The 14,043-nt window shown below is 40.3% G+C and overlaps 1 protein-coding gene across 4 annotated transcripts in view; it reads right to left on the bottom strand.

Moving 5' to 3' along the window:
• Positions 1–14,043, bottom strand: part of LOC308473366 (uncharacterized protein) — a 61,076-nt gene that overhangs the window by 835 nt on the left and 46,198 nt on the right. For all 4 annotated transcript variants that reach the window (XM_080998804.1, XM_080998805.1, XM_080998806.1 and 1 more), the window contains 10 exons: positions 13,611–13,760; positions 13,418–13,471; positions 13,115–13,282; positions 12,443–12,595; positions 10,882–11,016; positions 8,800–8,952; positions 7,197–7,406; positions 6,638–6,755; positions 1,460–1,522; positions 193–326 (listed from right to left, as the gene is read on the bottom strand). In XM_080998804.1, coding sequence (XP_080854930.1) covers positions 193–326; positions 1,460–1,522; positions 6,638–6,755; positions 7,197–7,406; positions 8,800–8,952; positions 10,882–11,016; positions 12,443–12,595; positions 13,115–13,282; positions 13,418–13,471; positions 13,611–13,760 — 1,338 coding nt within the window. The remainder of the gene's footprint in view (positions 1–192; positions 327–1,459; positions 1,523–6,637; positions 6,756–7,196; positions 7,407–8,799; positions 8,953–10,881; positions 11,017–12,442; positions 12,596–13,114; positions 13,283–13,417; positions 13,472–13,610; positions 13,761–14,043) is intronic.

Genomic DNA, 14,043 nt, shown 5'->3' with positions numbered 1-14,043 from the left:
AACTGCTGTGGGCCAAAAGTTTATTGTACAGGAGGAATTCCCGGAGAAGCATGAATGAAGAGTTAATCTAATATCACTATTTTATAAAGCAAGTCCTCAGTATAGCTTGCTTAACGTGTCTACAACCCAATTGTCACTGTCTTGCATTAGAGATTCATACTAACATTGCTCCCCAAATACTTCACTACTCACCGTTTTGGGCCTCTGAATCTTTTCTGGTTTTATATTGCTGCTACCCACAGAGTCAGCAACCAAAAGCTGCTGCCTGAAGTCCTTGGTTAACGTGAATGTTGAAATGCCTGTATTCTGGCTCCATGAAGCAGAGCCTGGAACATAATGTTAAATAATGTCATTTAAGTGCTGCCTTTGTCGAACTGTTCTAGAACATGCTTTTGTGTGCAAACACTGCTGACACTGTATTCCTTGGTAATACATGCTGTTGACACTATTGTTTTGTAAAGGAGAGATTTCCATTTTCCTACAATATTCTCACAGTCAATGGTTAACAGTTAAAATGTGAATGATCTTTGATGCAATCCCAATAAGAGCCAGTGTGGTGTAGTGGTTAAGAGCGGTAGTCTCGTAATCTGGGGAACCAGGTTTGAGTCTCCGCTCCTCCACATGCAGCTGCTGGGTGACCTTGGGCTAGTCACACTTCTCTGAAGTCTCTCAGCCCCACTCACCTCACAGAGTGTTTGTTGTGGGGGAGGAAGGGAAAGGAGAATGTTAGCCGCTTTGAGACTCCTTAAAGGGAGTGAAAGGCGGGATATCAAATCCAAACTCTTCTTCCAGTAAATGGTCTGATAACAATCACGGTTTATCTAGTAGTAGTGTTTATTAGCAATAGGCTTCTGTGTATCAATTTTTAAAGAAACCGTTTTCAAATTAGGACATGGCATACTATCTTAGGGCAATGGGAGCTCATTTCTTTTGTGAAAAGCTGCTACATGGAAGCTTGATGAGCCTCAGGATCAGAGCAATGGGAAATGGAACGTTTTCTCTCCGCCACTGTGCACACCACCCCAAAGACTCTGAAGCTGCTATTTGCATTTCAAGGGTGTCTTCCATTTGCCCCGAATGGATGTCTCCCTTTAAATGCAAAGACTTCTGAGAAACAATTCATGTCGCAGGACTTCCACAGTGGAAGAGGACGTCAAACTCTCCCTCACCACCCTGCATGGGCCCAGAGACTCATGGCTGCTATTTCGAAACCAGAAAAGTACACATCTTCCATCGTTAACTTTATGTCTAGGTTGACACTGAAAAGGACTGGCTTAAGGAAATGTGGACTTAAGGTGAGTTGAGAGAGAGGCTTTCTAAGAAATAATGTTGGGCGGAGGTATTTTTGTTTGCTTTATTATATTGTGAACTGCCCTGGGAACTTTGGATGAAATTTACAGAAAGAAGTAGAAGAAAGCATCGTAAAACAGCTGATGCTAGTAGTACGATTCCTTTTTACCTGAAAGTGAGCGATTTATACTGCTGGCACTGTGTGAAGTATTAGCAGACTTTCTTCTTACAGCTGTGAAAGCCAAGGACATGAGTTAGATAATCTGTGAGAAGAAGCCATACAAAGCACAAAGTTTTAAAAGTTGACGACGTCTGTTAAGAGTATTTTTATAATGTCTGTTGGTTTCCTTTGCCCAAAATGAAACATGTACAAGTTCATTTAAACTGCCCTTGCTAGCTCCACTTGGCAACCCTCTTCCCTTTACACCTTTGCCTGTCCTCTCACAGCTTGATCCAAGCCCTATCACCATTTAAACGGGGTGGGGAGACACTTCAGAGAGCAGTTTTCTGAAGCACTTCCCTCCATTAAACAGTTGGCTTGGGCTACCTACTTTATGTTTTTATGTATATAGTATGGCATCTCAAGACAAGCACCAACACCACTATGAGGTGAAAGCTAAGGCTATACAGCCAGTTTCCCTGCCTTTTCTATGCCCATGGTGGCCCACCACTGAGACCACCAGCCCCCCACACACTTCCAAGCCAATACAGTCATGCTGTAGCATCATCTGGGGGTCAGACCACATTCTCTGTGGTCTCTGAAACAGTGGCAACACTCCACAATTTTATTATATAGTAAGATAAGACACCTTTGAAACAATTAAAGGTAGAAGACATGGCCAAATGCCCTTGCTTTCTGAGTCACAATGCACTTATCTTCTGGTAAATGTATTGGGCTGTACAGGTAGCAAGACATGTTTGTGATCCCAGCACTGATTGAATCTAGTGCTGTTTAAATTGCCAAGATTTGTGCTGTGTATCCCTTGCACTAAAATGTTAGGAGATACAGGTGTTACCTTTAATTGTACTATTTTGAAAGGTTTGGGATGCGGGTAAAGCCGTCATAAGAGGCTTCTTTATACAACAAAACACATTCCAAAGGAAAATAAAGGAGAAGAAGAAAATGGAGATCTGGGAGGAAATTAGAAAAAAGGAAAGGATCCTTTTCCAAAAACCAGATGATGAACTAATTAAGCAAAGTATAAAAATTTTACAGACGCAATTCTCCATGATAATAAATGAAGAGATAGAATGGAAGATAAAATGGTTGAGACATAGAAATTTTGAGTTTGCAAATAAACCTGGCAAACTTCTGGCCTGGCAATTAAAGAAGAAAAAGGAAGATAGAATTATCAATAAAATTAAAAATTGGGATTCAAGAACCAAAGGAAATTAGTAAAAACTTTGCTAGTTTTTTCGGAAAACTATATAAAGAAGGTCCAGAGACTCTAGAAAAAATAATTGATTATTTGGGCAAAAATAAACTACCAATAATACCTAAGGAAAAAACTGAAATCTTGAACTCACCAATAACAGCTATGGAGGTGCAACAAGCTATACAGAGATCAAAATTAGGAAAGACACCGGGCCCAGATGGTCTTCCAGCTAATTACTACAAAAAGTTAGAACAAGCATTATCTCTTCCCATGAAAGACCTAATGAATAATATTCTGGCAAATGGAATGCTTCCGAAAACCTGGAAGGACAGCTTTATTACTCTTATCCATAAACAGGGAACAGATGCCTCAAACATGGCCAATTACAGACCCATTGCACTGCTAAATAACGATTACAAGATATTCGCAGACATTCTTGCAAATAGATTAAAAATGGTGCTGGAAGAGATAATTCATAAAGATCAAACAGGATTTCTTCCCGGACGATTTATGCAATCCAATATTAGATGTGTGATTAATGTATTAGAATATTTGGATATTAAAATTGATAAACCAGCAGCTATTATGTTGGTAGACGCTGAAAAAGCTTTTGATAATGTGTCCTGGAAGTTTATGAAAAAATTAATGGAAGAAATCGGACTGGGAGAAAATATTTGTAAAGGAATAAATGCCATCAATTTGGAACAATATGCAAAATTGATCATCAACGGAAGAATTACTGAGGAGTGCAAAATAAACAAGGGAACAAGACAGGGCTGCCCACTGTCACCACTGATATTTATCTTGGTGATGGAAGTCTTGAACAATCAGATAAGAAAGGATGAGCTTGTTAAAGGCATCACTCTGGGAAACAAAACATAAAATCAAAGCTTTTGCGGACGATTTACTTGTTATGACTGAAAACCCTAAAGAAAGTCTGAAAAGAGTGCTGGAATTGATTAAAGAATTTGGAGATGTGGCAGGGATTTAAACTGAATATAACAAAAACAAAAATGCTTGTTAAAAATGTAACCACAGAAGAAAAGGACGACTTAGAAAAAATATTGGGCCTGAAAATCTCTTCAAAAGCGAAATACTTGGGTATTTGGATCACCCCCAAGAACATAAACTTATTTCAGGATAATTACACCAAAACTTGGTTAGAGATTAGAAAAAACTTGGTAATCTGGAGTAAACTAAAATTAACATTTCTGGGTAGGATTTCCATTATAAAGATGAATGTGCTTCCAAAATTAATCCTTTTATTTCAAATGATTCCGATACTGGGTGAAGCAGGTTGTCTCAAGATATGGCAAAGAGAAATTTCCAAATTCTTGTGGGAAGGGAAGAAACCTAGGATTAAACACCTGATCTTAATAGACATAAAAGAGAGAGGAGGCTTTTCCCTACCTGATCTAAAACTTTACTACGAGGCTGCCTGTTTCACCTGGCTAAAAGATTGGTGCACGTTGCAGGATCCGGACCTCCTGGACCTGGAAGGTTTTGACAACCGTTGGGGATGGCACGCCTACCTAATATATGGAAAAGCGAAAATTCATAAAAATTTTACCAACCATATAATAAGAAAGTCACTCTTTGCTGTATGGGAAAAATATAAAAACCTGATGGAGCCTAAAGTCCCGTGGTGGACTTCTCCAGTAGAAGCCATAGCAGTAAAACGGAAAAATACTCGGGAAAGCTGGCCAACATATAAAATACTTCTAAAAAATGAGGATAACCAAATAAAATTAAAAAACTTTGAGGAGATAAGAGAACACATTTCAGACTGGTTCCAATACCATCAGTTATTTGAAAAATTTAAATCTGACAAACAAAAGGGGTTCTTAGCAGAAATTTCCCGATTCGAATCTGATCTTGTAAACTCTAGAAGAAAAACTCGTTCCAAAACTTACCGACTCCTCCTTGACTGGACAGTCAAGGAGGAGGAGGTAACAGTGGCAATGGTGAGGTGGTCCCAGGATTTTGGCCATCCAATAACCATGGCCCAATGGGAAATTTTATGGACGATCAATTGGAAATTCACAAACTGTTACACAATTAGAGAGAACTTTCAAAAAATGCAACATCGATGATATCTAACACCATGGAAACTTTCAAAAATGTATAAAAATGTGTCAAGTAATTGTTGGAGATGCGGAGACTCAGGAACATTCTACCATATGTGGTGGATATGTGGGAAAATACAGGTATTCTGGGAGAGTATACATGCAGAACTGCAAAAAATGCTAAAGATCTCTTTCAATTAAAAACCAGAGGCCTACCTCCTGGGAATAACAGATCTGGATATTCCACAAAAGAGGAAGGGTATCTTTTTATATGCGACGGCAGCAGCAAGAGTTTTGATCGCAGCAAAATGGAAGAGTAATGAAATCCCCTCTATACAAGATTGGATCCAAAAGCTGACAGAATATGCCGAATTAGATGGTTTATCAGAAAAAATAAAGAATAAATCAAAACAAGAATTTGTTTCTAAATGGGAGGTTTTCAAAGAATATCTGAAAAATATAGTAGTTTAAATTATGTTGCAGCATTCGAGGAACTTCAGTGATAGTTGCTAGGTAGATAGAAGAAATGAGATTTATTGAGAATAAGTTTAATTATGAAAAAAAATGTGTATTGGCAATACGTAATATGAATTTGAAATATGGAATAGACGGGAAGTTGGGTCTTTAGTGTTAAGACCAATAGATGTTTTATTGTTTGCCAAGAAAATTATGTGTCTATGGTTATTTTTGTAATTTGTGTGTAATTTGGTATTTGTGTTTTTCTGTGTGTGTTTTTTTCTTGTTGTATGTATAAATAAATAAAATTATCTTTATATTAAAAAAAAAAGTATTCATTTAATGCTATTGCTTAAGGTTTAGAGGTGGGGAGCAGTAATCTGATCAGCTTTCAAATTCAGTTTAGCATCTCTTAAATAGATTAACAAATTGGATCTACTTGGAGCTTTGGCTCAGTTATCAAACACAATGTAATATGACAGCTGGGGTGGTTAAGTGAATAGTCAAACTGGCTGAGAAATTAATTTATCCCATCCTTACGTGCTCATACCACCATCCACATTTATTGCAATCTTGCAATAATATACTGACAGGACAAGAAGTAGCTGCTTCATTGCTACAAACCTGCCAAAGAACTTGGTACTGCTGCCTCCCGTACAGGCTTGACACTAACACTAAGCAGCTTAGCGTAATGAGAAACTCTTAGCTCAAAGCGGCTGTTAGCTGAAGTGTGAGACGGGATCTAGGACCTCTGCCCTCATTGGGTTGTATCCAGACTTGCGCAAGTGAAAGTCCACTCCCTAACTTACTGAGGGGAGGGGGCATGAGCTCTGCATGCAGAAGATCCCCCTGTGAGGTCTTCCTTTAAAAGAAGCAGCCAGGTAATATGAATGGCCCTCTGCCTAAGATTGTGGAGAGCTGCTGTAAGACAAAGTAGACAATACTGGGCTTTACGGAGCTTCATGGGTCACCCAGGTGTGCACACACCCTGAGAAATCTTCCTGCACAAGCTGCCTCAGCCTGAGTTTGGGCTGTTTCCAACTCCCACTGCACTTCCCAGGCCTTTCCTGCCCCCCAGGAGAGGCTTTATAGGAGTTACAAGGCCACACTGGGTGCATGTATTTCTTCTCATGCAAATCTGGCAACAGCTTAGTGTAGGCACCTGCTTCCCACATCACAGCCTAGGATTGTAACTGAGGCTGTACTCAGAAGTCTCTGTCTGTGCTGATCTATTCCTGGTATATGGGAGAGGGCGTGGTGACCTAACTAAGTCCAAGGTCTGCATCTTTGGTTCACATTTAATAACCTATTAACCAGCACATTTACTGTTAACTGTTTAACAACCAAAGTATAATACATTTTCAAAATACAGCAGGGCATGAAATAAACAATCTATTGAACACCAATATTCTTGCAACCAGCTATCATTCAACCTACATTCATTCATACCTGCAGAATTTCTCTGGGATGTTGCAACTTCTGAGTCATACAGCTGGTGCTGCAGCTCTTTTATCCTCTGGAAAGCATCCAGTTTTAAACTGCGTTCCTGGGACAGCTGACTTCTTACCTAAAAAGATACTAAATTTTTCTAAGTGAACATTACAGTTCCAAATCTATGTATCTTTGTTTTCCATTTATGAAAATGAAATACATAAGAGAAGGAAGGAATTGGAAGTTGCAAACTTTGAATGAACCTGCATGATTATATCAGATGCTGCTTGGTTAAGCAATATTTATGAAACTTTGGGTATTAATTGTGGGATGAGCACTGATCATGCATACAGGTTTTTCACCCAGTCTGCACAACATCATTGGTGTCTAGTTGCCTGTCTGCATTTTTCCACCATTAAACCTTGATTTACCCTTTTGGGATGGGGGCGGGATGGTTTGATGTGGATAAGTATAAAAATCGCCCACTGTCAATTACCTGTTTGCAATATTAAGCCCCCATCTTGGAACATATAACCACTGGCACATTAGCTACTGAAAGTATGTATTATAAACTTACCTGTCGGATTTCTTTTTTAACCTTTTCCCCCTGAAGCTGCCTTATCTTGGATGATCTTTCAGTTTCTTCTGTTAGACACTGCAATCTCAGTTCTCTCTCTCCAAGGCTTTCCAGCATTTTTTCCAAGCTTGCTGTCTTAATTAGATCTAGTTGCTGCTTTCTGTGAACTTCTTGGTTCATCCTGTGTTCTACTTCCTGTAGCATGTGTCCCTTTGCATAAAATACCAATGAGATTTGTAAAACACAGGAGGAGAGGAACATGGGTGATATCCAATGCTATCATACTCAGAGTAGACCCGTTGATTTCAGTAGGTCTATTTCAAGTATGTCTTCCAGTATTTGGATATCATTCTTGGCATTTAGAAGGCAGATGAAGACCATTTTATTTCAAATAATATTTATTGGCAGTGAAGGTGTTCTTATTCTGCAGAATTTCTGGTTTAAAACAGTGTCCAATGTAGGAAAGATTTAAACCAGAAATTCTGCAGAATAAGAACTACAATGTGTGTTATGATGACATTATTTAATCTGTGTTGTAAATTGCTTTGGAAGATTCACTATTGAGCAGTTTGGATGTTGTAATAAGCTAAGCCAATACAACAAAATTTAAATGCCTGGGCAAATACAGACACATTAACACTTGCACCCATCTGACTTCTTTTGGAAGGGTCAAAGTGAGGGTTTTGCCATCAAAAACCCTCTCTCCTTCACTGTTAGATATTAATTACCGTATTTTTTGCACCATAACACTCACTTTTTTCCTCCTAGAAAGTAAGGGGAAATGCCTGTGCGTGTTATGGAGGAAATGCCTACAGGTGGCATGCCTACGGATTTTCCTCCTCTAAAAACTACGTGCGTGTTATGGTCGGGTGCGTGTTATAGAGCAAAAAATACGGTACTATAAAACTTGTGTTAACTGTATTGAGGGGTGGAAGTATGCGGAGACATTTTGCATCTTCACATTTCAGATCCTTGTATTTTCATTTTCAGTTGAATAATGATCTTGAACAGTTTTGCTGAGAAGAGGCAAAATGTAATATATTCATTCTGTCTTTGCTGTCAACAGTAATGATTCAAGAAACAACACATTTGGGAAGTATTCTGATTCTCAGTATGTAAGATGGTTCCCCAACTTCACAAGGAGCTACAAGGAGCTGCTATGCAAATCCTCTCTAAGCCACTGCTATTCACTTATAGGGTTTTAATTTCTAAATTACATCCATCTCTGGAATCTTAAATTGTGGTGTGGACAGACACATCACATAGTGCACATTTCACTTCCTACATAAGTAATATTACAAAGGTTCAGTGCCACCCCCACTCTCTGCCAAGCAGTAGCAAGATTCCATGGGTTCCAGGCGCTCACCCAGGCTCATGTTTCCATTGGGGGTCAGACACAGTGAAGGCAGTAGCATTTTAAGATATATGGTTTATTTTACACCTATATACACCTAAAGTCTTCCATGGAGGGGTGCAGAACATTATACCCCAAGACTATCTCTCATTGCCCCTCTCGTAGCTTCAGCACTGAAGTCAATGTGAGTGAGAGAAAGTAATTTGATTTGCTGTATAGACAGTATTACAGCAGAGTTTGGTTACATACCTGTTTGTCTAGCTGTTGCTTCAGCCTTTTATTCTCAGTCTGAGACTCTGCCAAAGCTTTCCTTGCAGCCCGCAGCTGCTGCTGAAATATAATCGCTTCTTGTTCTGCCATCAGCTTGGATTTCAGATACTCTTTTTTGTTTTGAATGGCCTCCTGTGAATGCAAAGGGTTCGGTAGGATGTGAAGCAGAGAATCAAGCCACAAAACCCTCTCCCCAAAACAAACAAACAAACACCCTACACTGGGTTACTTAGGAAGAAGTGTTATGCAAAATATTTAAGTATTTGAGCTTGTGCCCTTTAACATGTAGAAAAAGAAACCCCACTTCTTTTAATTTCATGGTGTTTTTGCAATACAATAAAATTTGTTTGAGCAGTCGCAATCTTTCTGATGAGTATTGTAAAATAATCATATACAGTGCCAGGTTAGCGTAAGTAATCCCCACCACATTCTTTGTGGGAAAGGGTTGATGCATGTAGTCATTTATAGGTGGCAAGAGGCATTTCACAGACATGCATTGAAGTGGCATCTTACAACTACAGCACTTGTCAAGCTTCTGATTTTGCATTATGTGGCTACAATCAGGCTCAACACCAGATGGCATGGTTATTTTTGGAAACTTTTGCAGTGGTATGATAAATCAAGATCTGTGAAGTGAGACAATCATGTGAGCACATCACGCATCAAAGGAGAAGAATGAAAGCCAGAGCTGCTGATCTCGTAACTATTCTATTACAGTTAAACTGGCAGAGAAAAGCAGGCGGACTTTCTGAGTTCTTGTTCACACATTCATCATACCTCCATACATAACTGACAAACATATGTGGAACCCAAACACAGCCATTGTTTCAATTTGCATTTCTCTGAATTCTCCAACCAAACAAATATGTTCAAAAATGGGTATATTGGGTGTACCGTATTTTTCGTCCTATAGGACGCACTTTTTCCCCTCCAAAAATGAAGGGGAAATCTGTGCGCGTCCTATGGGGCGAATACAGGCTTTCGCTGAAGCTTGGAGAGCGAGAGGGGTCGGTGCGCACCGACCCCTTTCGCGCTTCAGGAAGCTATCAGCAAGCCTGGGGAGCCCGCGGTAGTTCCTGCAGGGCTCCCTAGGCTGCGGATAGCAGCCTGCCGTCCGGCGCGCGGGGCACCCTGAAGCAGAGCGCCCCTCACGCCGGGCAGATATCCGCAGCCTGGGGAGCCCTGCGGGAGTTCCAGGGCGCGCTGAAGTAGAGCGCCCCGCGCTTCAGGCAGACATCGGCCAGCCCCACAAGCTTGGGGGACGGCGGGGAGGCGCAGCGCCACCATCCCACTGTTCCTCGACCTGGTTTGGAGGCTGGCGCTGGGGAGAAGCGCGCTTCTCCCCAGCGCCAGCCCCACAAGCTCGGGGGACAGCGGGGAGGCAGAGCGCCACCATACCGCTGTTCCCCGACCTGGTTTGGTTTCCCCAACCTGGTTTTGGGGGGGGGGGGGAAATAAAGGAAAAAAAATTTTCCTTTATTTCCCCCCCAAAAAACTTGGTGCGTCCTGTGGGATGAAAAATACGGTACATGAAATGCATTCGTGAAAACAAAGTACAAAAATGTGTTTCATTAGAAATAATGGTTTTCAAAAGTGTGTATGTTAGGATAAATTCACACAAGAATGTACTTTTCATGAATATATTTTTAAAAAAGAAAGTTGCAAACTGATCTGAAATGTGGAGAACTGAACTTAAAAAGATGGGGGGGGGGGTGACAAGAAATGGAGAGAAGCAAAAATTGGCAGGTTCATCTGCCCCTAGATATCATGCACAGTTTTGTAAGGTGTGCATGCAGTCCTGACGGCTCACTGATTAGTGTCTGCTTGAACTGGCCCTAATATGCAGTTCAGTTGTTTCATTGGTTAAGAATTAAATAGACTGTTCTAAGGAAAAGGATGCATCTCATTCTTCATGCAGTCACTCACTGGTATTACCAAGTATACATGGCTGAAACCAATGGCCCTTTTCACTAAAGAACAAATTATTCTCTTTATTTCAATTATGTAGAATGTCTTTATTTCAACAGGCTTTTTTTTTGGGGGGGGGGTAGGGGCTCTCACCTTCTCCATTTCTCTCAATGTGGCAGATGAGTGTGCTTTTTGCACTGTTTCTTTCCAGCAGCTCATCGCCTTCAGTTTGCATAGCAGAACTCTCAACTGGTTGTTTTCATCCTGTAATGCTTGCAGGTGCCCCTGCTAAGAAGGCAGATAATTCTAGTCAAGGTAAGCACCAGCAGCTGCTTGACTATGCACTTTTAAGAATAAGCATCAGAGTCTGTACTTGTGAAAAAAGAAAAGTGAACACTCAGCAGAAACTCAAGTCACTAAAGTGTGCATCCATGATAACACACCCATATCTGAAATCAAAGTATTCACTCTGTGACTGTTATGCAAACCAGTGGCTTGGCTTATTATCACATGGAGCTAAGCTTTGAAATTTTTATTTTTGCATTACAGCTGTGCCCACAATGACGCACACAAAGTATCTATAATGGGTTTTATTTCTCCAGTTCTGGGTCAAATCTGATATATGAGCTTTCTCCTCCATTTGTACTATATTTATCTTCCAGAACATCTGCTTTTTTAGAAAGTCAATAATCTGAACAGTTAGCATCTTGGCTACTCTGTGTGGTCTCATACAAGCAAAACTCTTAAGAGTCCATATGAATGATTTGATGAGCAAGAACCAACATGTAAATTTACAACCTACCCTAACTGGAATGGGATTACATTTAATTTTAAAGTCATAAAACAGAACACTTCAAAAACATAAGAATGCCCATTTTAAGCACAGGTGCATTTCAGCTTCAGAACTTTCTAGGAAAGAAACAACTTTTGTTCTAAGCCAAATCATATTTATTTCTCTGCTTAACTACATTCCACCCAACTTTGGATTTGCCGAGCGAGGCTCATTATAATAAACATTATAGTAATACTTAACAGAGTCGCTATAAGGATAATAGGCATATAATACATGTTGAAGTGCTATGAACACTTGAACTCATTATGCAAATGTTAAATGAGTCAGTGTTACTGTTCCCAGTACTGCAGGTGGAAAGGAAGTGAGGGTGAGAGAGAGTAGCTGGCCTGAAGTTCATGACAGAGGCGAGATGCAAACCAGGAACTTCCTGTCTGCTAGCTCACTCCTTTCGCTGCTACACTACAGCAGCTAACTACCCTCAGTTCCTCTGGGAGGAAGGGCAGGTTACAAATGTAATAAATAAATAAACCGTAACACAAGAAAATCCATTAAAGCCGTCTCTTATAATGAGCCCTATGTTTAAAGGCCTATGGAAAGGAAAAAAGTTAAAGCAAAGCAGGCAGTTTGCCTGTAGGGCATATTCTCTAGGTGAACAACATTCCACCAATGAGCTACATCCTTCTACTGTGTTCACTCTGTTCCTTGCAGATGCCAGCCCTTATCTCAGCTCAGAAAGATCACCTGATGAGGGCCTGACCCTGGGGCCTTTGTGCCCCAAGTGGTTCCTATGGGAGGAGGGTCTCCACAACAGCAAGAACATGCTCTTCCAAGTTCTTTTGGCACTGGGCATTTTAATTGGGCCTATGAACTCCTTTTCTAGAAAACATTCTTTAAAACCACATTTCTCACACATCAACTTACCTGAGCCAAATGTTCTTTGAGTGTCTTGTTATCTTTTGTGGAGCCGTACTTTTTCTTCAAGTCAATCATTTTGTCCACTCCTTCTCTTCTCACCTCACTGATGATCTCAAACATGCGTTGGCTCATGCTTAGACGATATTCATCCACCCTTCCCTGCAACCACAACAAGAAGCCATAAACTGCACATGCCATTTAATGTACATAAATTTAAAGGAAGGCAAGCAATTCCATAAGATTTCCTTAAAATATAATTATAATAATTATTTTTCCAGCAACAAAATGATTTATTTCTGAAATAATGTGATTCTTCTGCAATGGAAGTGCTCCATTCAAGAAAAAATATCCAGATATGTTGCAATAACTAACAGGTTACTCCACAAAATAAACCTGCACCAAAGAAATGCTGAAAAGGTCATGAGGCTACTGCTTCTAGGTATCACATTCACACAACCAGCAGGCAGATGTTGCAGAGGAGGCTGGCTATAGCCTGAAGTCCTGGCTTTGTATATCCATAGACTTACAAACCAAAACAAGAAACCATGCCATTATAACAAACACAACTTTCTTAGAATATAAATCTATGGACAGGAATCCAAAGGAAATGGCCTTTGTAATCTCCAATATAATCCAAGTCATGGGCTGTATCCAATTAAGTCTTGCTTTTGTACCTACTTTTAGTTGCAGACAGATCATAAATATGTTTTGCACCAATGCTTCATAATCTTCTTGCACCTCTTTTCTGATCTTGTCTCTGAGGCCATGGGCTTCTCCTTGGAGATCAGCAATTCTAGCTCTCAGAGCCATCATTTCCATAATCATCTCATGACTCAGCTCCGCTACCTAGCAAAAGGTGAGGAAAATGCTATGCTATAACTCATTTTCTCAAAAATGAATAACGGGGGGATTAAGATGCCAGGCCCTGAGAGATATTCCTGAGGTTACCTGAATAAAAACAATAAAACTACTGCCACTAACCTGACTAAGACCCAGCTCAGCATTTCCTCGCTTGTCTTCTATAACATGCATTTCCTGAAAGAGAATGAAAAAGCATTTTTCATTTGGTTTCTCCATCAACAGCCTGTGTCAACTATTTTTTTTTACTTGTTTGGCCGAGCAATCAATGCAGCACATGACCCCTCTTCCACCACAATCAACAGTATGAGAATACTTGTTCTTTTTGATAGAGGAGCTGATGTTGCTGACGGAGTATATTTTCATAAAACATGGAGTAGGTCTCAAAGTTGCTGCGTTCTCTGGCCATGACATCACAACCCAAAGCAGTGAAGCATTTCTGTACGTGGTCTTTTGGAAAGGTTATCTGAGGGGGGAAACAAAAAATGAAAATGTCAGGTTTTCCTGATGGTCACACAGATAAATCTATTCACTTCCAGTGGTTCCTCCATTGTTCACTGGTGCCAGAGCACATACATCCAAGGTCCTGTCACCAGAATTTCTGCTTGAAGATTTCTGGTGTGATGCATAGGATAGCCTAAACCTCAAAAATGATCCTTAGTACCTTCCACCAATCAGGATCAACTAGATCAGGGGTAGCCAATGCAATGCCCCCAGATGTTGCCGGACCACAACTCCCATCATGCCTA

The sequence above is a fragment of the Podarcis pityusensis genome (assembly GCF_964106645.2).
Source record: "Podarcis pityusensis genome assembly, chromosome: 3".
Taxonomy (NCBI): Eukaryota; Metazoa; Chordata; class Lepidosauria; order Squamata; family Lacertidae; genus Podarcis; species Podarcis pityusensis.
This window is presented reverse-complemented; position numbering and strand designations above follow the sequence as displayed.